At 42.5% G+C, this 22992-nt stretch overlaps 12 protein-coding genes across 12 annotated transcripts; 5 read left to right on the forward strand and 7 right to left on the reverse strand.

Annotated features, from left to right (window-relative positions):
* Positions 1-646: 646 nt before the first annotated feature.
* On the reverse strand, positions 647-1176 carry SAMD00019534_030640 (hypothetical protein; the record flags this gene model as incomplete). Its single annotated transcript, XM_012901197.1, has 2 exons — positions 647-839; positions 896-1176. Coding segments are annotated over 2 exons (474 nt in total), but the record flags the coding sequence as incomplete, so codon positions are not given.
* Positions 1177-1198: 22 nt separating this feature from the next.
* Positions 1199-2154, reverse strand: SAMD00019534_030650 (hypothetical protein; the record flags this gene model as incomplete). The annotated part of the gene is made up of 3 exons (XM_012901198.1): positions 1199-1255; positions 1366-1864; positions 1931-2154. 3 exons carry the CDS (start codon positions 2152-2154, stop codon positions 1199-1201), a joined length of 780 nt encoding a protein of 259 aa, XP_012756652.1.
* Positions 2155-2408: 254 nt separating this feature from the next.
* Positions 2409-3767, reverse strand: SAMD00019534_030660 (hypothetical protein; the record flags this gene model as incomplete). The annotated part of the gene is made up of 4 exons (XM_012901199.1): positions 2409-2618; positions 2914-3285; positions 3358-3462; positions 3549-3767. Coding segments are annotated over 4 exons (906 nt in total), but the record flags the coding sequence as incomplete, so codon positions are not given.
* A 1106-nt stretch (positions 3768-4873) lies between these two features.
* On the forward strand, positions 4874-8044 carry SAMD00019534_030670 (hypothetical protein; the record flags this gene model as incomplete). The annotated part of the gene is made up of 1 exon (XM_012901200.1): positions 4874-8044. One exon carries the CDS (start codon positions 4874-4876, stop codon positions 8042-8044), a length of 3171 nt encoding a protein of 1056 aa, XP_012756654.1.
* Positions 8045-9133: 1089 nt separating this feature from the next.
* SAMD00019534_030680 (hypothetical protein) lies at positions 9134-9836 on the reverse strand (the record flags this gene model as incomplete). Its single annotated transcript, XM_012901201.1, has 2 exons — positions 9134-9219; positions 9392-9836. The coding sequence occupies 2 exons, from the start codon at positions 9834-9836 to the stop codon at positions 9134-9136; spliced, it is 531 nt and encodes a 176-aa protein (XP_012756655.1).
* Positions 9837-10245: 409 nt separating this feature from the next.
* Positions 10246-11814, reverse strand: SAMD00019534_030690 (hypothetical protein; the record flags this gene model as incomplete). The annotated part of the gene is made up of 1 exon (XM_012901202.1): positions 10246-11814. A coding segment is annotated over one exon (1569 nt), but the record flags the coding sequence as incomplete, so codon positions are not given.
* Positions 11815-11957: 143 nt separating this feature from the next.
* On the reverse strand, positions 11958-13154 carry SAMD00019534_030700 (hypothetical protein; the record flags this gene model as incomplete). The annotated part of the gene is made up of 1 exon (XM_012901203.1): positions 11958-13154. The coding sequence occupies one exon, from the start codon at positions 13152-13154 to the stop codon at positions 11958-11960; it is 1197 nt and encodes a 398-aa protein (XP_012756657.1).
* Positions 13155-14017: 863 nt separating this feature from the next.
* Positions 14018-15154, forward strand: SAMD00019534_030710 (hypothetical protein; the record flags this gene model as incomplete). Its single annotated transcript, XM_012901204.1, has 3 exons — positions 14018-14237; positions 14324-14471; positions 14533-15154. Coding segments are annotated over 3 exons (990 nt in total), but the record flags the coding sequence as incomplete, so codon positions are not given.
* Positions 15155-15925: 771 nt separating this feature from the next.
* SAMD00019534_030720 (hypothetical protein) lies at positions 15926-16728 on the forward strand (the record flags this gene model as incomplete). The annotated part of the gene is made up of 3 exons (XM_012901205.1): positions 15926-16049; positions 16122-16257; positions 16338-16728. Coding segments are annotated over 3 exons (651 nt in total), but the record flags the coding sequence as incomplete, so codon positions are not given.
* Positions 16729-16862: 134 nt separating this feature from the next.
* On the reverse strand, positions 16863-17251 carry SAMD00019534_030730 (hypothetical protein; the record flags this gene model as incomplete). Its single annotated transcript, XM_012901206.1, has 2 exons — positions 16863-16949; positions 17033-17251. Coding segments are annotated over 2 exons (306 nt in total), but the record flags the coding sequence as incomplete, so codon positions are not given.
* A 724-nt stretch (positions 17252-17975) lies between these two features.
* SAMD00019534_030740 (hypothetical protein) lies at positions 17976-21343 on the forward strand (the record flags this gene model as incomplete). The annotated part of the gene is made up of 4 exons (XM_012901207.1): positions 17976-18300; positions 18370-19698; positions 19773-20648; positions 20760-21343. Coding segments are annotated over 4 exons (3114 nt in total), but the record flags the coding sequence as incomplete, so codon positions are not given.
* A 217-nt stretch (positions 21344-21560) lies between these two features.
* Positions 21561-22250, forward strand: SAMD00019534_030750 (hypothetical protein; the record flags this gene model as incomplete). The annotated part of the gene is made up of 1 exon (XM_012901208.1): positions 21561-22250. The coding sequence occupies one exon, from the start codon at positions 21561-21563 to the stop codon at positions 22248-22250; it is 690 nt and encodes a 229-aa protein (XP_012756662.1).
* Positions 22251-22992: the final 742 nt, after the last annotated feature.

Raw genomic sequence — 22992 nt, forward strand, 5'->3', positions numbered from 1 at the left:
CACTTCACCAACCACACTCATCCATTAAACAAGGACATTGAAATATGATTATTCATTGATGGTGATGATCATACACCAACGATTAATTGATTGAATGAATAGTTGATACTTAAAAATCGATGACGTCGTTTTAAGATGTTCCAGCTGATCATCATCGTCTATTTAAAGACATTAGTCATTGTCAATTTCAAATCATCAATCAATCAACAATTAAGTTAACTTAATACTAAAGTAATAATACCAATATACTACCACCAATACCAATACCAATACCAATACAAATACAATAATACAATCATGTTGTTCAAGAATATCTCCAAGTTGACCATGTCATCAAGCTCATTTGCCCAAACAATTAATAATGGACAAATATCCAGTGCATCATATAATAATGTTGCTCAATCAGCTAATACCAATTCAAATGGAATCTGGTATCAACCAAAGTCATTTGCCGTCGGACCAAAGTACCTGGACCTTTCCAACTAAATCAAATTAATAATAAGTGGCCCGACACACAATGGATTCGAATCCAAACAAATAAATATAACTTAGTAGGTGATGGATATTTAAATATCCATTACCTTCATGTACATACTCTATAAACATATGTTCAAATGTATTGTGTAGGTGTAGGGAAGTGGGGTCATAGGTAGTCGACATGACTTGGTAATGGACCATGGTATGGTCTACGGAATAGTAGGATATGTGGCTCAGGTCTATGATAAGCATAATGTATCCATCCCTCTGATTGAATGATTCCAAGATATCTACATTCTTCTTCAGTCAATAAAGTACCTATTTGTATCATTTTTGCTATATCCATTGGTAGAATAACATGTCTATTACTATACCTGTCAGTTATAAATCATAATACAATAAAGTGACAATGACATACCTATACTCATAATTATGATCATAATACTTCTCGGAGTAATGTACGGTTGGTGCTTGGGTTGGCATTATTGTGAATATGTTGTTATAAATACTTATACAGATAGATATAAGTTTGTTTGAGTGTATGTATCTGTATAAGTAATAAGTATGAATGAATGAATGATGAGCGGAGGAGATGAGTGGATGGATAAATGAATGAATGAAGGGATGAGAAGATGAAGAGATGAAGATGTTCATCATCCAGATTTGATGGTGAATCTTTGAGGTTATGGTACAAGACATGCGAACATTTCCTTAATTGGGTTTAGAGATTCGCCTTGATTAAGACACCACCTTCAAGGGGTATGATTGCGCCTGTCACCTGTTATTAATTAATTCATCATCCGAGAATGAAAGGGCATGAGCAAGGATAAGATTTTAGCATATTCATTCATTCACTCATTCACTAACTTGAAGACTGGAGATACTTACATACTTGCTCGCACGGGAGCTGAGGAAGATGGTCATACCTTCGAGATCATCGTTGTCTCCGAAGCGACCGAGAGCAACACCGTCGAGAATGGTGTCACGGAATTGTTCGAATGTGGACTTGGTCATCTTGCTGTGGAATGGTCCACAAGCAACGGCATTGACCAGGATATAGTCTGTCGCCAGTCGATTGGCAAGTGTACGTGTCAATTGGTGTACTGCTGCCTTGCTGGCAGAGTATGAGTAGGTCTCGAGTACAGGAACACGGATACCATCGATTGATCCAATGTTAATGACGTGGCTGGGGTCGTCGACTGTAGCCTTTGCACGCAACAATGACAGACATGCCACAGTCATATTAAAGACTGCCTTTACATTCAATCCAATCACCTTATCCCAAGCACTGTCTGGGAATGTCTCCAAGGCTTCTCCCCAAACACATCCACTATTGTTCACCAACACATCCAAGCGTGTCTCCTTTGCTGCAATCGCTTCGGCAACTCTGTATAGAATGATGTAAGTAAGTGCCTCAATCATTCAATCAAACATGAAGGATCGGATGACGTACTTCTTGCAGTTCTCTTGTTTGGAGATATCGGCTTCGATGGCGTAACATGATCCTGGACCACGCTTGGTGAGCTCATCAGCAGTTGCTTGTAGCTTCTTCATATCACGAGAGCATATGTACACCTTTGCGCCATGCTTGACCAATGCCAAAGCCATTCCATATCCAATTCCACTACCACCTCCTGTCACCAAGCAGACCTTGCCCTTGACCTGAAACAGTTCCATTGAGCTCATTGTATATTAATGTATATATGTATATGTTAAGTTGTATATGTATATCACTTGAGTTGATTTGATTGATCATTCGTAGGGGTCAATCAATCTGAATGACCCGTCACCATCACTCACACCACTAATCAGATTGTTTTTCCAAGACTGGCAATGCCTGTCGACATCAGTGACTCCAAGATAGTTCCCAACACAATGGTGATGTGTATTAGCTAGACATGATATGTAGATATCTTTATTACACATATTAATGTGATGCCAACTGACGGCTGCTGTCTAAACACGACACATGGTGGTCGTGCAACAATGTGGCAAGCCAGCCAGCAATCACAATCACTTGGTAAATACACGAACCATAGTAGGTAGTAGGGTCGTGTATATAAACGCGCAGTGCACCTTGGGTCCCAAGGGGTTGATCGGGTTATGGACGCCAGCCAGACAATGGAAGGACGGAACCATAATTAAGTATATCGATGTTAACGAAATCAGAGCCGTCCATCATCGAGTGGGTCCACGTCTGAGTCCGTTCGCTGGTTGGCTGGCTGGAGGAGTGAAAGGGGGTGGGTATTGAGGGGAGGAGGAATTGGAGGAGGAGGAGGAGGAAGTAGGATATGTTGTTGATGGTGATGTTGTTGTAATCAGAGTTGTCGCGCACACAATCGATTAAGGTTGAGAGTCATGATATATCATAATGTGTTATGAAGAGTTGCCGCCTGAGCAAGGACATCGCTTGTCCTGTGCCTTTCCTTCTCTGGTCGCAGACAACTTGATGGTGTTCTTGTCGGTGGGTGTCGGTGGTGGCGCCGTGCCATTCTTGCTAGAGTCCAATATCAAACGCGTCAGATACTCGATGGACTCTTCCAGACCCGTGCCCTCCTTGGCCGATGTCAAGAACCATTTGTTGATCGAGTTCTCCTGACAGAACTCCTCGCATTGCTGTGCCAACACCTCCTCGTTGCTCTTATTAAACAAGTCGCTCTTATTCGCTAACAATATACATGGGATCGACTTCTCCTCAGGGAAGCAACAGTCCAACTCCAACTTCCACTTTGACGCAGAGTTCAATGTTGGTAAGATACGCGTTGAATCGAATACAATGATCGCTCCATTAGCATTCTTAAAGTATGACTATATGTATGTATACAAGGTCAGTCACGTGTCGTTCAATCATACTCGCACTCGTCTCGCACTCAAACATACTCTAATCATATGATGGAATCGCTCTTGTCCTGCAACATCCCAAAGTGATAGACACACCTTGGTATCATCAACATTTATAGTCTTTGAGAAGAAGTCCAATCCCATCTATTATTGTAGTATCAAGTATTAGTATGAAGTATGAAGTATGATTGAATGATTGAATGATTGAATGAATGAGTGTAAACACATACAGTAACTTTGTACTTGGGAAGGAACTTGTTTAGTACGTATTTGTTAATGATGCTGGTCTTTCCGCAAGCAGCTTCACCAATGACCAGTATCTTAAGTGGTGTAGCATCATCATCTATATGATTAAGTTGTGATGGTATAATATCATCATCATCATCCTGTTGTTGAGGTTGCTGTTGTTGGGGTATTTGTTGTGACCCTTGTTGTTGTGTATCGCTCATATTATTATCTATATATATTTCAATATCAATATATAAATATTGTTTACTTATAATCAATCACTTATTTGCACTCAATCACTTCTACTAGGACTAGACTACGCGATACTCTCACACACACCAACACCCAAGTGCGCTCTTGTTTCGCCCTGCCAGGCAAGAGACCAACACACACTAGTTTGGCGATCACTTTCAAATTGTGTGAGACCCGTTTCCATGGTTTCGCAACCTTCGATGGATATTTCTGTATTAATTTTATTGATTATTTTGTTGTTAGTGTGATTACAACTAGTGGGATTTTGATCTTCAGGAGGGCAAGGGTCATTTGATTTGGGTCAGTGACCACTATGTGAGTGCTTGTTCTTGCCGAAGTTTAATAAGTTAGCTATTTGAGCCAAGTATGACCTTGTTCCTGCATAGCCCAGTTCCGACTTGGATATTTATTTAATTAAATAAAGCGAGTTGATGGAATGATTGAGTGAGTGAGTGAGAAGTGTAGAAGATGCCTTGATAGGTTAGGTATGATAATGATGAGAGAAAGTATGACCCCCGATACCAACTATCGTGTGGACCTGGACTGACTGCAGAGTAGACCCAAGCCCCTCACTCACACTCTACTTTACATTGTTTATGTTGTTGCTGTTGATGAATGCAGGCGAGGTGAGCATGATTCAATTTGGTAACCCATTGAACAGGCAAGCAGTGCAGCACCGCCAACCAATCAGATATTTCCAATGACTTACAAGACTGCGAAGAAGAAAGGTCTTACAACACTCAACACATTCTTGCAAGAGGGCCTCACTCCCTCACTCAATCAATCAATCAATCATTCTCTCTGGGTATTATCTATCCATCAACATCATTTAATTAATCAATCAACCAATCAATCATAATCATTGTAACTTATCTTTTATTTATTAGACCCTAACTTAGCGTTATAACTATCTCTTTCCTGGATTGATCAGCAGGCATCAACTTAAGTATGTCTCGTCTGCGAGACAGACCACAGCCTCAAACTCACACACTTACACTTTCCAATCAATCAATCAATCACAAACAGAAGGCCCACCATCATTCCAACCATGGATGCATGGAGAGGCTTCCATTCAATGAGCAACTTCAAGAATGCTCCTCAATATGATCCTGCTCCACAACAACAACAACAACCACAACACCAACAACAACAACATCAGACCAAGTCAACTGGCGCGTCTTCATCTTCATCGTCATCATCTCCATCTCCATCAACTTCGTCATCTTTTCAGATGGGATGCTCCAGCTGCAACCATGTCTCACCAAACAAAATGCCATCGACTTCAATGAGGAGGACTCTAAAGTGTGGCCACGTCTACTGCGGCGACTGTATTGACAATGTCCTATTGCGCACGTTCTCACAGTCCAATCAGCCACTGAGCTATCTATGTGTACTCTGTAATACACCTTCGCCAGTGGTCTCTTCTACATCTTCTTCTTCGTCATCATCGTCATCATCGTCCAACAACTCGGCCACTTCTACGCCCAGACTGAACGCTTCGGAGCCACTCTCTCTACATGGCTCCACCTCATCAATGACACCCCCGCTGACCTCCTTCTCCCTATTTAACAACAACGGAAGCTTTGAATCCTCCGACTCTATTTATAACTATCAACAGCGCAAGGTGTCTCATCCAAGGGATGGCTCCGGCAACCCCAATGGCTCAATGGACTTGACCTACATGCCCTACAGCACGACACTGCCCTCGCCCAAACAGGGACCATCCATGTCGCCAACCTTTGGCGGTCCAAAGGGAGGCAACGAATCTTCATTCTCCGCGCCAACCAGACTGCTCCGACAGAACAGCTCTGGCATGATGAGCACATTCCAACATGTGGGCACCACTCCTTCGCCTGGCAGCACAACTCTCTCCCACATCAGGGGCTCGGCTGGCGGCGGCCTGTCTACACCAACCTCGCCAATCATCGAGAGCAAGTCCCCACTCAATCTGTCTGGTGGTAGCTCTGGCAACAATAGCGCCAACCATAGTCGTCACTCTTCAACAGGCGGTGGAGGATACGATAGCAGTCTGTACTATTTCTCGCCTGGTGACTACTCCATTGAAAATGGTGGTGGCAACAGCGGCAACATCAACAACAACTACAACACCAACAGCAACAACTACGGCAGATCACCTGGCAACTCATTGCAACAACTCCTGATGCAACATCAGGATCAGAACCAATCCAATGTCTACCGATCACCTGCGGGAATTGGAATGAGCAGTCAGTATCCACCGTACATGTTGTTTCAACAGCAACAGCAGCAGCAACAACAACAGCAGCAACAGGCTCAGCAGCTACAAGGATATCCAACATCCCAGATCCAGGCACCGACTCCCAAGAATCCATTCCAGTCCCCGCCTCTATTTGCTCAGCCAGACTCGCTACTAATGTCCAGCTACATGCCACATCAACAGCAGCAGCAACAGATGCCAGTATCACCTCAGAAGCAAGCGCAACAGCAACAGCATCAACATCAGCATCAACCACAGCAGCAGCCACAACAACCAACTCCACCCCCACAACAGCAACAACAACTACAACACCAACAACAACAACCACAACACCAACAGCAACAGCGTCAACAGCTCCTAATCAAGGAGCAATCCATTGTATACAATGAGCTTTCCAATGTTAGAGAGCTAAGGATAGGCGACGATGAAGACTATATGTGCAGCGTGCATGGCGGCCTGCATCAACTGTACTGTTTCAACGACGAATGTAACATATCTCTGTGCAACCAGTGCTCCAAGACCCAGCATCAGGGTCACAATGTGCAGCCCTACCAGGAGATCACCAAGAGATCGCAAGAGGACATCCATATCATGCGCCAGTCGGTGGTCCGTTTGCGCAGCTACCTCGAGGTCGAGGGTGAGATTGTCGACCAGTTGCTGGCAAGGAGCGCCCAAGTCGAGGAGGTCAAGCGACGACTGCGCGACGAGGTAATGCTGTGGCTTGATGGCGCACTCAAGAAGATTGACGAAGAACATGTCGAGCATGTGAGCAAGACCAAGGCCAAGCGCGACAAGATCGTCCATCTCCTTCAGGAGATTGACAAAGAGCAAAAGACCAACGGCGGTGGCGGTGGCGCAGGCGGAGGTAGCTCGAGCAACAGCAACCTCAACAGCCCAGCCAACAACAGCAATAACAACAACAACAATGAGCGTAACAGATCAAAGAAGAAGCTAACTGACACCAACAAGCATAGAGTGCATCTTCATGACATGTTCAAGGGAGTTAGCGATGTGGCCACAATGCCCAACGACGAGATAACTTGGCCAAATGCATGTTTCCTCGATGTAGCGCAACAACAGCAGCAACTGATCCAGTTACAGCCACAGCTTGCGCCGTTCAAATGCTCTCTGGACTACATCTACGCCATCGGTGGACAATACAAGAAGACTGTGGAGCGATACTCAGTGGCGCAGAACAAGTGGACGTTTGTGACGAGCATGGACACTCTCAGGAACAGGCTGTCGGCCGTGTTTGATGGCAAGCAGTACATCTATGTGTTTGGTGGCGAGATGAAGTCTTCGCCCGACCGCTGCGTCACTGAGAAGTCTGTAGAGCGATACAACATACTCAACGACCGCTGGGAGAGCGTCAAGGAGATGCCCAAGCCCAGGAGCCGACACGCCACAGTCTACGATGGCAAGCGTTACATCTACATCATTGGCGGCAAAGACACGTACTTCTCGAACGAGGTGGACCGCTTCGACACGCACACGCAGGAGTATGCCTCGATGTCGCCCATGAGCACCGCGCGCTCAGATCTGTCGGCCGTGTACGATGGTAGCGGCATGATTTACGCCATTGGTGGATTCAACAGCAAGGCGATGGACATCATCGAAGTGTACGACATTGCCGCCGACAAGTGGGGCAAGACCAAGCGCATGAACAAGAGTCGCGATGGCCCAGGCGCCATCTACGATGGCAAAGGGTCGATCTTTGTCATGGGTGGATCGTACGCCACACACAAGTTGTCCAACAGTTTGGATCGCCTGTCTGTGGAGGATGGAAACTGGACGTCGTTGGCCGATATGTGCAAGCCTGTGGATGTTCGCAACTCTGTTGTATATGATAGTGTCAACTCGATCTATGTGGTGGGTGGATACTGCTCCGAGATACTAAGTGACGTTTGTCGGTATAATATGGACACCAACACTTGGGAGACGCTCAAGTCGATGAATGAGGCTCGCGAAGGAAATGCTTTGGTCTATGTATCTCTGCCAATCAATCAATAAACACCAGTTGGCCATTGAGTGGATGAGTAAGTTTATTAACACAACATCAACATTCCAATAATTTCACTTGATACTGAAATAATGTGTGATGATGTTGTCAATCACGAATGAAGTGTGCTCTATTACTTGTACCCATGTGTCGGAGGATGGAGTGTACTTGAATGTCTTGCTCTCTCCAAAGAAGTATATCACTCCATCTTGTGCATCAGAGCCAAATGGTTTATTTAACCAATTAATTATAGGAAGAGAGAGATCCACACGATTCTTATTTGTCATATTGATCTTGTAAAAGAGTTTCTGTCCCATGATGTAGATATTGTCCACTCCATCGAAACAACATGTATAATAAGAAGGACCAACCTCAATTCCAACAATCAATTGTTGAGTTTCCATCGTATGAACATTGAACGACATAATATTTTTGTATGATTCGTTATTTTGGTTAACTCCACCAACGATGATGATGTTGCCATCCTTGAAGAAAGTTCGTGCTAGGTATATTTCCATTGTCAACCCACCAACATGACTGAACTGTTGAGTGATAGTGTTGAATTTAGCAACTCGCTTCAACTTGGTCGCATTGATACTACCACCAATCAAGTAGAATTGTTCATTGCCTTCATAACACACTGAGGTCCATTTGGATCTCCAAATATATAAATATTGCCTCTTGCATAATCAGGACGTCATTGTCCAATAATTCTGTGCAAGTCGGAGTACGCAACTCTGTTATTTATGATAATTAATAATGCCACCCTTGGAAAATGAGAGAATTTAGCCTGTCAAATCTATATGTGAGTCTATTGGATGTGTTGTCAATCACGAATCAAGTGTGCTGCTAATATTTGGTGGCTATCAGTACTGGTACCGTTTATCTGGACCCAAGTGTTGGAGGATGGAATGTATTTGAATGTCTTGTCGTTTTCAAAGTGGTATATGGCTCCTCCATTGTCTGGATCATACACCAAAGGATGTATTATTATTGATAATGGATAGAGATCAACACGATTCTTACTTGTAAGATTGATCTTGTATATCCACCTTGAACTCCATCACCAATGAAATTGTCATGTGTCCATCTCAGTTCTGTCATTGAGAAGCGGGAGAATGTCTGTTGACTGCCAAATACATATATATTGCCTCTTGCATAAACTGATGACGTGTAAACCCGGTTCCTATTGAATGTATCATTATTGGATGTGATTGTTCTTGAAGAATATGGTGAGACGATTGAGTATCGTAGATTTCTATCCAGTGCAAAGATATGACTATCATAACCTCTTGAGTGTAGATTGGAATCGACGAGTTTCAATGATAACCTCACTTGTTCCTTCAAGTTGTTCATACTGGATTGATCGATTGAATCAACACGAATTGTGACTGGATTATCATACTTGATTGTCTCTGATTCAATGAGATGATACTTCACTCTCGACAACAGGTCATGATTGTTGAGTGCCATGATGTCATCATGTGGCAGAGGTGGGAACACTTTCTCAATGATCTCTCCGTTTGAGAGGGTTGTGATCCAATGAATCAACTGGGCATCATCGACATCGATCCGAGCACTTCCATTGTCAGTGTTGGTGAGAATTGTGTTGATTCGACCAAGTTCACCAATGATCGATTGAATTGTGTCATTGTTCTTCTTGATCTGTGTGTCCAGTTTGCCAACGACACTCTTCTCCAACTCATTGATGAACACTCTCCAATCATCAAAGTGTTTGACAGCATCCACTTTGGATTGTTCCAATGATTGATGATTGAATGCCAAGTGCTTCAACTGATGCATCAATGTGTTGACACGATCATGACAGTACAGTGATGAGTGTTGTTGTTTGTCTCTGATCAATGTTTTGAGTCTATTGACATGATCAATCTTATGACCTTGATGATCATAGATCATACACTCTGAACATATCAACTTCTTACATTGATAACAAATGATATCCATTAGTTGTGTTGAATACAGTCCTACTTGTGATCCTTCCGAGATGCGCCAAACTTGAATGTTCGAGTTGTTTTGAAAATGGGAGGGAGTTCAATCACATCATAACTTTCTTTTCTTCATATCAAAAAGCTTGTGATAATATCTGTATCCAATGGAGAATCCTGTAGTTGGAGACTCATTCGATTAGTGATCAACGAGTCCGTGATTGTTAATATTTTGTATAGTGTAATTTATTAATCAATCAATCAAGGATCATTAACGCAGTCCTTGCAACGAAGCCAATAGCACCATTGATCTGGACCCATGAGTTTGATGATGGAGTGTACTTGAATGTCTTATCCTTGCTAAAGAGTAGAACTGCTCCAAGTTGTGGATGGTACACAATTGGATAGATGATTTGAGTATCCGGAAGAGGGAGATGTACTCTTCGTTTGTTTGTCAGGTTGATCCTGTAAAAGACGCCTTCTTCCCTGATGTACACATTGTCCTCGCCATCGAAACAACTTGATAAGATGAATTCTCCAAACTCCATACCATCAATCATTTGTTGAGTCATCAATGTATGTACATTGAATGATCTGATTGTTTGATGAGGAATGGCATCGCCATGGAATCCACCAACGATGATGATGTTGCCATCCTTGTAGAATGTTGATGCGCCATGTATGAACATTGGCAGCTTGCCAACATGACTGAACTGCTGCGTGACGATGTTGAAACGATCCACTCGCTTCAAGTTGTCACCATCGCTGAAGCCTCCAACCAAGTAGATGTGCTCATTGCCGTCAAAACACACGGATATTACATTGCCACCCGTGACACCATTATCAATAGCATTGTTATGCGTCCATTTCTGGTCGGCAAGGGAGAAGCGAGAGTAGGTCTGGTACCTGGAGTCGTCAGCGCCAAACACATAGATGTTGCCACGTGCATAGACCGTTGATGTTGTAACCAGACCTCTGTTGAATAGATCATTGATTGGTGCGATTGATCTTGATGATATCGGTGAGATGATTGAGAATTGTAGGTCATTACTCATCACAAAGACATGACCGTCATACTCCCTTGAGTACTGATTGGAGTCTATGAGCTTCAGTGATGACTTGACCTGCTCCTTTAGCTTTGCCATGTCTGCCTGATCAATGCTATCCACTCGATATGCCATTGGCGAAGCATAGTTGGTGGCCTCAATATGTTTGATATGATTGTTGATCAACATCAAAAGGTCGTGGTCAGTGAGTGGCTGTGACGCGGCATCATCATCATCATTCGGTCGATGATGAGGGGGAGGAGGTGGAGGGAACACTTTGTCGATCAGTTCGTTTGGAGTCGTGCTCGAGGTGATCCATTCGTTAAGCTGGGTCGGTCTGACATTGTGTCTTATATTACGTTCGCCAGCAGAGTAGTGTAGCACTGCACTGATGCGTCCAAGTTCATTGATCACTGATTGAACTGTTGATGCATTCTTCATCTTCTCATTCCGTATCTGATCGACAACGTTGATCTCCAATACGCGTATCATGTCGATCAACTCTTTGAAGTGCTTGGATGCCTTTTGTTGGGCTTGGTCCATCGATCGTTGATTATTGGTCAAATGCTTCAACTTATGTAGCAGCATATCCATCCTCTTGTTAAAGTATAGAGATGAGTGCTTGTCCTTATCATCTATACATGATCTTATATGTAGTACATGATCGACATGATGTGACTTGTGATCATAGATAAGGCACACCGAACATATCATCTCTTTACAATCATAACATATAATATCCAAGTCCTTTGCATGTGTTGGACAAGGTATGTTATCACCATGCTTCATTCTCTCTTTGTCTTTGTATGATATTATTATTACAACAATGAATGAAGGATTGAATGAGTGAGTAGTTTTGATTGATCAAGAGTTGATGAGTGAGAGTGGGAACAGTAGTTCGTGGCTTTGATGGCCTTTAATAATGAGTATGATTAATTGATGCGGATGAAGTACATCGCCTTCTCGGTAAGTTGGTAGTCAAATTGATCACTGAGGGTTGTTGTTGTCTCTATGGCATCTTCAACCAATTGAAGATCCTTAATAGTCTTGTGACTGGTCTTTAGACGATTGAAGTTCTTGGTGTTGGGATGTAAGAGGAACTCGCTAACCTTGGACATTACACACTTGGTCCATGTCAATCCTCTAAATGACAGCACTTGGAGTGAAGAATTCTTGTTGGACATTACACTGTCAAGTAGACGAGTGATAAACTCTTCATCGAAAGGACGATCAATCTTGAGTACACGTAGTGATTCTGATCTTCCGACCAATCCAATGAGTTCCTCTTCCATTTGAGGACACATGCTGGAGACTCTTAGCTCTGCCAGGTGTGGCAGTGCATTGCGTGTACCGAGGATAGAGCAGTTGGTTGGGCTCTTCTCTCCATGTTCACAATTGATCCTTAGCTTGGTGACATCAGAGTGAAGATCAACATGCGATGGATCATCAGCCTTGTTTGCCATCACCAAGTTGAGTGAGGTAATGTTTCGCTTGTTCTTAAGGACATTGCGACAATCTTGGCCAATGTCAACTGGTATCCTTACTTTAGCCAATGACACTAAGGATGAGTTGTGTACTAGGAAGTCGATAAAGTCGGGTCCGGCTAGAACCAAAGACGAAATGAAGTTGATCGTCTTCAATTTAGTCAATCGAGACATTTTGATCCATTCACCTTGTGGCACCTTCTCTTGGTCAATGGTCAGATGTTGGAGATTGGCTGGAAGTGCTTCGATGAGTTTGGAGTAGTAGCTCTTGCTGGCTTTAATATCGATGGTCATTGACGCGATGTCTGGATGACTGCCAATATATCTTAGTAGAGGTATGGACTCTAGACAGCAGTCAGACTTGATCATGATGTTCTGTAGCTGGCCGAGGATTGGCAACAGTTTGTTGAATGCCACCTCAAATGGATGTAGAACATCAGTTGAGGCAGTTCCAATGTCCACGAGATTGACTGACAACTCCTTCAATGAGAAGTCATTCCTTGATGAATTGCAGAGATTGGCAAACTGCATGAATGATCGTTCACTGACAGTAAACGACATAATGTCATAGGGTATTGACAGGTGCAGGGACGTGAGCCGGGAGTAGACATGACGGAAGAAGCTCATGTGGAATGGGTTGTCCATTGATTCGCCAGTGACCAGGTTATAATTTCCACGACATGTTACTATTATCGAGTTGATATACTTTAACAGACATAGTCTATTATCAATGTGTTGTGATGTGATGCTATGTAGTGATTGATTTTTTGCTCCACTCGAAGTATAACTGAAGCGACTTGAGAATATGTTTGAAATATGATAGAACCATGACTTGCAGACTGTTGCCAACAACAGTTTGTCCTTTAAAGGTATACGTTTCTCCATCCAATATGTATCAAGTATATATTGTTGTACCAATAATGGTAGAGTTGGGTTGAGAACTGACTTGGAGGCAGTTGATGGATAAGTGTCTAAGTCGGTCTTTGATTTCTTCTTCTTCAAATGGATAGGATAACCAAGTTTGTTGGCAACCTTGACACCATTCTCTTTGATATAATCAAAGTACACTGGATCTGGAGGTAGAAAATCATCAAACGATGGCCATTGTGGATATGGATTATCATCATAATCGACTTCTTCAATTGCAACATTGAAGTTTATTTGATCAAATTCATCCATTATTAATTAAATATATATATATAATATGTGAAGTTAATATTTGTATAATAAGTATATAACAAAGAATGAATGATAGTGATAATGAGCAGAGTATGTTTATTACAACATAAGCAGCAATCATTAAACCAGAATTAAGATAGAGTTGAGAAGATACAAGAACTTCAAAAGCGACCATCTTTGGATATTTTGGAAAAGGGGTTCCATCATTCAAAAACACAGAAGGTGTCAATCAATCATTTTTACTAAACAATGCATTTGAGTTTAAAGAGATAATTGATAGATAGAGATAATAATAATAATTGTAAAATAGTCATCATTCAATAGTAATAGTAGAGATAGAGATAGTGAAGAGAAGAAGAGACATATTAAATATGTCAACTATTTATGTAGAGGAGAATGTGGTTACATTCTCATGTTTAGCAGCGGCTTATGGTGTGATCACTGTAGTGTCACTGATACAACTTATAAGAATACATGCTATTGGATTCCCTTGGCGAAGGATTACTACACAAAAGACATTCCTAATGTTATTGGTACTCACTGGTATATGTATGTTAATGATCAACTTGACCGACTTGTCGCTTGAATCAATGATTCACTCACTCACTCAATCATTCAATCATGATCAATTACAGTTCGTGTAATATTCTTTATATCTATTAGTATTGCAGGCAAACAGACAGAGTTTGATATGGGACGATTCAACATACTTTATCTTACCATACTCGACGACTTTGGTTGCATGCTATTCTTTACAACATTCTGTTTATTAATCTTATTCTGGTATGTTGTTGAAGTGCACTCATTCAATCACTCAATACTAATGATCAATCAAACAAACCAGGATTGAGATTGTATATCACTCAAAGAATAAGACAAGAGTTTATAGAGCAAGAGTTAGACCAATATTTTACAGCGCGACTTCATTGATATATATGGCTCAGGTGGCGATATGGATACTTATAATAGCATTGCCAGACGACAAACAGGCAAGACTGATGAATCAGATTGACAATGTCTTCTACTCGACCATCTCGCTGTGCGAAGGCTTTGGCTTCTTCTATTACGGCGTGATGCTATCGCTCAAACTCAAACGCAATCCCATCAACTCCAAGGGAAAGAAGAAGAAGTTGATCGAGGTGATCCTGTTCACGGTTCTCTGCACGATCGCCTTCCTCACACGATCTCAACTGTTCCTGGTGGCCACGTTCAAGACTGGCACGTACAATGTCAACAGTCTATTCATTGCACTCTACTATTTTGTCTGCGAGATACTGCCATCGACATTCGTCATTGTTCTCTTTAGAAAGATGCCGCCCAGGCCATCACTCACGCCAACATATCGTTTCAACGTGGAGCAAGCATCACCTCATTCATCAGTTGGCTCTGGCACCTACAGCAATGTCAACAACCAAATTAACGAAGACAAGCAACCATTACTCAATCACTCACTTCAGAATGATGATCAATAATGCCTGTGTGAGGTGCGTTTGATCAAAGTGAGTGAAGTGAGTGAGTGTGGAGGCACTGGAAGACTTCCTTCTTGAATCCAGAGTATAATCAACATTGATTGGTTGGACTGGATTATGTCTGGAATCATTAGAGTTGATCCGGATCAATCAAAGTAGTTGAAGTCTGCACCAAGTCGATAATCCATGAAAGGGTTTGGCGTGCACTATTAATTGTGTACATTTCGACAACTTGGTGTGTCGTTAAATTTGAGTGTGTGTGGGAATCAACAACAAGTGTCATCGCGATGACACACTCACACATACACACAAATAAACACTATCAACCAATCAAACACATAAACAAAGAGATACACACAACCCACCCACGCCTTTCCAAATTCTGTACAATGATCACTCAACCCTATGAATGGAGGGTGAGTGGAATGAATTGTTATGTTATTGGAGGTAGGGAAGAAAGAAAGTAAAGTAAACACAACTCATTGAGTTCAAAGCGTTATGTGTGTCTGTGTTTGTGTGTGTGTAACACTTTAAGAGTGTATAATTAGTAGAGTTAGGATGAGTGAGGGAATGAATGAGTGAATGATAAGGACTTAACTCCAATCATCTAATAAGTAGCATTCTTCAACACATTACTTCCATTGACGACTTATAGTAATATTATTAATAACTCCAATATTAGTATTGTCCAGGACAAACAATCATTCAATCAATCAAATAACAACAAACTTGTAATTTTTATAATAGTATTATTAATAATACCAATAACAAAGTAATACCTCAAAGATGATGCACGCAGTTGGAGAAATATTCAAGCCAGATGAGCCACCTCTGGAACGTACCAAGGAGAAGTGTGGATTCTTCTGTTGTGTCTTATTTACATTCAAACTATGTAAGTAAATCCAAAGATATGCTTCAAGAATAGTTCAAGTTTACTAATAATCATTCCAATATACTTGATTAGTTGTAAGATTAATATGTTTGGTTGCTGGTGCCGCCCAATGCGCAATGGGAGGCTATACATTCTATAATATTGCCAATACCAAGACAAAGACAATTGAGAACTATATTCAATTATCTGTCATTGGTTTCTTTGCAGTGTATGTACTATTGTCTAACATTGAAATGTCCAGTTAATGATGCTGTTTATTAACTTTGATTCTTACCCTTCCCTCAATAGTGTAACGGGTCTGGCTATTTTATTCGCCGAGATAAGGAATAGATGGACAAAGAAGACTTTGAGAGTGATGATATTCATTGCCAATGGTCTGGCCAGAGGATTCGTTTATATATTAATTGGTTGTATTGATATCCCAATTCCATTCAAGTTCTGGAAGGTCACCGCAATGCACGTCGGTGTAGGAATTATTGGTTGTGGTGTATTGTCAATCATTACATTCCTGGTGTCATGGAGAAGAAAGAGACAGAGAAAGAATAAGGACATTGCCACTGCACAGGACAAGACCAAGAAGACTCAACTTTACGATCTGTTTGAGCGTGAAGATTCGTTGAAGGAGCAAATTACCAAGGATGGCAATGAGAAGGATTTGGAGATGCAGCCAGTCCAAGAGGCATAGTTAGACAGACCCTTTCCTCTCCTCAATTCATTACCATGTTGCAAGGTTAAGTTCCTCTGCAGTCTCCCTATATAAATATATTATTATTATTATTTAATCAATCCAAGATTCCATTTATTTGATCATTTATTCCTTCCCTTGGTAACATGGATCAGGGTAGGTACCAGTATAATTGCTAGCAGTATCAGTATAACTACAATAATTAATATCGTTATCTATTATTACATTTGTTAGTACACCTCTCCCTTATTATGATTGCTTTTTGATTGAATAATTGAGTAATTGATTGTGTTCTTACCTTTGCATTCCTCATGCACATCCTCCTCTTGATATCCTTTGTCTGCTTGGTGAAGTTCTTGGCATTGTGGTCCATAACCTCTGACTTCTCTTGGAGATCAGATACCTTGTGTTGGTTATCAATCATACCTCCAATGGCACTATGCATAATTCCAGTTACTTCATTGACCTGTTGTTGAGTCTTTACGACTTTATCGCCATCTCTATATTTATCAATCGGTCAAAGCTTCTATGTTAGAATCATTATAATATCTATCCTTCCTGTTTATTATTAATATACCTACGCTAGAACCATTCTTTGTTACTTCTGATCCTATAATAAATAAATAAATAAATAAATAAATAAATAAATAAATAAATAAATAAAGAGTTGTATTTGTATGTTATGGTGTTGGTATATCAATGACAAGTTGATATCATTGGCAATGGGAAATGTAGTCTGGACAAGTTCATCTCCACTACACTCGTCAGTTCATTATCTGATAACATTGTCATTGAACTCCAATGGACCATTCGCTTTTGAGTCTCTATTTGAGGAAGGATGCCAATAACTAAGCAATGTGTGTGTGTCATTATAAGTGTGAGAGTGAATCGATATTCAATCTTGTGTGTGTGTAGGATAAGTACTACACATTGAGGTCGTCCAACCAACCCAGCTTGTTCTCTGAACATAAACACACCATTACTCTAATCGCATGTGGCTGCCTGGGTGTGCTCACACTTCCACCTCTTCTTTCCAACAACAAACACTCCTCCTTCCCTCAAATGAGTTACATTATCTCTTTCAATTTGCGCTCAATTTAAAATGATCTTCATGATCATCGTTTAATCTCCTGAATCATTTCATTTCATTCTCATACACATAATAATAATAATAACTTTAATATATATATATATATATATTTGTAATAATCTTATCCACTACTCAATCACTGTACAGATAGATAGAAAGAGGAAGGATGAAGGCGTTTCAAAAGTTGATGGGCAGCAGCACCAAGTCACATAAGATTGGTGGCTATCAACTTAATGTAGTCAAACAGATTGCAGAGGGTGGCTTCTCTTATGTCTATCTGGTAAAGGATGCAAACACTGGCAAACAGTTTGCTCTCAAACGTATATTGGTCAGAGACAATGAGGAGTTGGCCAATGTCAAGCACGAGATTGATATAATGCAGTTGGTCAAACATCATAAGAACATCGTCAAGTTCATCGATTACAATCATTCAAAGTCAACAAACGAAGTGTTCATCCTAATGGAGTTATGTTCAGGTTTGTCATCGTCTCGTCGAATGATTGATTGATCGATATGGACTAACATGCATTACATCGTTGATGTAGGAGGTCACTTGGTCGATCTGATGATGAAGAGACAACAGAATAGGTTCACAGAGGTGGAGGTGTTGGGCATATTCTCTGATGTGTGCGAGTCTGTTGCAGCGATGCACTCACTTAATCCGCCGATAATACATCGTGACTTGAAGGTTGAGAATGTGTTGCTGGACGAGGACACAGGACTGTACAAACTATGCGACTTTGGAAGTGCAATTCAAGAGGTTGTACATCTTAACAACAAGACAGATATACAGAATGCAGAGGACGACATATCCAAGCACACCACCATCCAGTACCGCCCGCCCGAGATGGTCGACTTGTACCGCGCCAAGGTGCTGGACGAGAAGGTGGACATCTGGGCGCTCGGTTGTCTGCTCTACAAGCTGCTCTACTACACTACGCCGTTTGAGGAGGCTGGCTCACTTGGTATCATTAATGGAAACTACATCATTCCGCCATCAAACTACTCAAACGAGTTGGTGGCACTCATTCGATACATGTTGCATCCAGAGGCTGCGTCACGACCAGACATCTACTACATCACCAACGAGGTGTGCAGGATGCGCGGTGTGTCGCCACTGTTCCCAGGAAAGGGTCAATACAGCAACAATCCCTACATGTCATCAACATCGCCAACATTGGCTACATCAAAGGGAAGCTCCGAGGCACTCGGAGGGTCGTCCAAGCTAGCCACCTCTATCGGACCCACAGGTCTTTCTACGTCGGGTGCGCCACAACAAAGACCAAAGCCTCTTCCTCACACACCTCAGCAGGCTGTTGTCCCTCAATCAGCTCCAGCGCCAACCCAACAACAGACATCACCTCAACAGACAAATGATGGATTCGAACAGTTTGATAATGAACCATGGCCACAGCAACAACACCAACCATCTGCACAGGTGATAAAGAGAAGACATCAACACCAACAGGTGGCCAATATCAACACACAGACGGCATCGTACTCACCAGCAGTGTACAGTAGCAGTCCAGGCGGCATCAACACCACCAATGCCCCGCCAAGTCTAAACATTGACCCGCAGATAGTCGATGAATTGGCCACGATGATCTCGATCGCAACAAGCTCAGATCCAATCGTTGACCTGGAGGCATTTGCCCGCACCAAGGAGATAGCAGAGACATTGTTGCCCGGAGGAAAGGGTGTGATGAAGGAGCTGGTCAAGCGGCCACTGCGAGAGCCAGTCGTCTGTCTCAAGTCCCTCATGGTGGTACACAAGCTCATGATCGAGTCGACTCAATCATTCAAGAACGATGCATACGACATGAAGGACCTGTTCAACAACCTCTATCTAGGATGGTCCAAACAAAAGGAGAAGTGTAAGTTCGTCATGGTCGTGGCATGGGCGTGGCATGGACCTGGATTTGTCAACTAACCATTAATTCCATCTTAGTGCTACTTGTAAGCGACTACCTTTCGTACTACTCATTGCTTATACATAAGCTTGTGTTGTTCCATAACAAGTACTACTTGGTCGATGGAATGTTCAGCTTTGACGAGAGTAAATGGACGTTGCCAGACTCTACCGACTCGATCAATCATCCAATAAGGTATGCAATATGTGTTAGTTATCATTCGTTCCAATTGACTAACACATCATCAATCAATAGTGTATCATGTATAAACAACTTGGCATCGATATTGGATCAGGTGTTACAGACTCAACAATCAATATCGGAGGTGGCAATGTCGACGACGTCATTGGCATTCATACCTTTGAGCCTCTTGCAGCAGTGTGTAAACATACTGAACAGTGTATCATTCTCAATCTATTGCTTCATAAGTGGAGCGATATCAACGTTGCTCCAACTGCCAGACGCTGAAAAGTTGGCGCCCGTCATTGCCAAGTTCCAAACGATCTTCCAAACACTCAAAGACCAATACAGCAGACTGAGCGCACTACCACCATTCGCCACCGAAGTCTTCTTCCCAACGCTGCCCAAGAATCCTCCAAACTATCTACAAACACTCCAAGCACATCAATCAAACAATCAACAACAGCAGGTGCATCATCAGCAGCAGCACGTGTCCACACACCACCGCACTACCAGTACTAGCAGCAACAACCCATTTGACACACCAACGATGGAGCCCTCATTCAATCCATTCGCCACATCGGCTTCAGATCCATTCAATGATGTCTTTGCAATGTCGCCATCGCCTCATCAATCACCAAGAGTTGGCTACCCACAAGTACAACAGGTGCCCATACTCTCCACCAACTCGCCCAGCTTGCCACAGTCGCCAGTGTCACAGCGAAGGGCTCTTGGTACCAGTAACTTCCAGCACTCAGTGTCGATGGATGATGCGCGTCTGTACTCCAACGTCATGACGCCACCCTCTGTATCACCGCCCATGTCACCAGCACTCAACCGATCAGGCTACAACATCAACAACTCATTCGATCAGATGAGTATCAGCAGCAACACCACCAACCCATTCAGTCCCAGTCCTTCACTTTCACCACATATCATGCCATCACAGCCACTGCCGCCACAGCACAAGCTCCAACACAGCTCGAGCCAGAGCAGCATCGGCCAACACTATAGCCCGACATTTACAAGCAACAATCCTTTTGATGCGACACCTCAGCAACAACAACAGCAACAGCAGCACTCATTGCCACACACGCCAAAGATGGTCCCAACTACTGGCAACAATCTGATGGTCCCGCCTACAGTGGGCAATATGCGCGGACACAGAAGATCTCAAAGTACAGCGGACGAACTGCGTCGACGCCAACAGTTACAGCAACAGATCGATCAGAGCAAAGAGTTTATGCAGAATCAGAGAAGACAGAACAATCAGCGAGCAACACTAAGCACATCCATCAACTTTGAAGTGCAGCAACAGCCACGCGAGGTGTCTCTTGGCGAGCACTACCAGGACGACTTTGATGACGATGACTTTGGCGATGAGTCCGAGACCTCGTCCATCATGTCTACATCATCATCCAGCAAGAAGAAGTAGTAGTAAAATGGTCCATTATTATCTGTTTGATACTACTATTATTATCTGTTTGATTGTACGATTGATTTTTTGCAGATGGAAGGACACTTCTGATCAAAATATCTTGGGTTTGGGGGTCCACGAGGACCATCATGATCGCAATACCAGGCCTCAATTGCAACAATATCCATTCGCTCATTCAATCACTTCTACACATACATATACATATATAATGACTTATACAAGAGTGTTCAGTATTGTTGCCTTGATTACTGTGGCCTTGGTATGTGCTGCCGCACAACCATCACTCCAGGTACCACGTTGCGAAGTTGGCTCAACAATGGCTACAGACTTCTTCTTGGACGATGGCTCAGCACCAGCCATTCAACAGACTGCAGTCAATGTTTGCTACGATGACGAGTACATCTACTTGAAGCCAATGTGCACTGATAACGACATCATGTCACCATTCACCGAGTGCAACCAAGACCTCTTCCAATCAGACGTGTTTGAGGTGTTTATCTCGGAAGGTTTCAACCAGCCCACGAACTACCTCGAAGTAGAGCTGTCGCCCTACGGCGTGCTGTTCGTCTCCAATGTCGCCAACACAGACAATGACTGCTCGGGAATCACCGACACGCTGATCGACTGTGGGGCCAGTGGCATCCAGTACAACTCGACTGCAACACCCACTGGCTGGCTCGGCTACCTGGCCCTGCCATTCAGCACGATTCAGAATGCCACGTACGCCGCCAGTGCCGTGAGACCCGACTCGTACGGCACACAATTCCGCATGAACATGTATCGCATTGACACACCATCCCAAACCTACGTCAAAGAGTACAGTTGCTGGAATCCAACAGACAAGTCACCTGCCTGTTTCCACGTGCCATCAACATTTGGATACATCACATTGGTCTGATCTAATACAATCTGATCTGATCAAATCTGATTAAATATACAAGTCACATGTCATTGAATGATCATTCTTCGCTACATTATATGCAAATGCTAACATCTATCATAAACTCACACACACTCACAAATTGACGATCACCATCAGATGACATTCATTCATTGGAACACACCAGGGTCAGTCAGTGCGTGTGTGAATGGAACTTGCCCTCTGAGACTCAATCTCCACTTCGTTGTCCCGACAAACACACACTCACTGACACAAGCACACACAAATTCAATTCAATTCACACAATGGTTGGACTAAACCACACTTTATCTTTAAAAGGGAACATCTCAACCATCTATGAGGGGTAATTCCTTAGTTCACAATTAACTACAACAAGGCTATTCAATTAATTCAAGGGTGGTAGGTCTAGTCCTGTGCAATCTTCAAGTTTATTTGTTCTCTCTGTGTGTGTATGTAACGCTTTCTGTCATGGGTGGTTGGGTGGGTGTAGTAGTACTCAGCAGGATAGGATAGGATAGGATACTTAAGTATCCTATCTAGTTTTGTAGTAAATGTGGTTGGAATGGATGGATGGATGGATGGACGACTAGTCGTGTTCCATTCACTAAACTAAACTAGTTAGTAGTAGTAGTGGTATACATTAATTCTTATTATATGTTTATATCAAACATATATTTATATCATCTTAATTAATCAATTCAATCAAATAACTTGGGGATATTAATATCCATTCGTAGGT

Source organism: Acytostelium subglobosum (genome assembly GCF_000787575.1).
Source record: "Acytostelium subglobosum LB1 DNA, scaffold: scaffold5, whole genome shotgun sequence".
NCBI classification, from domain to species: domain Eukaryota; phylum Evosea; class Eumycetozoa; order Acytosteliales; family Acytosteliaceae; genus Acytostelium; species Acytostelium subglobosum.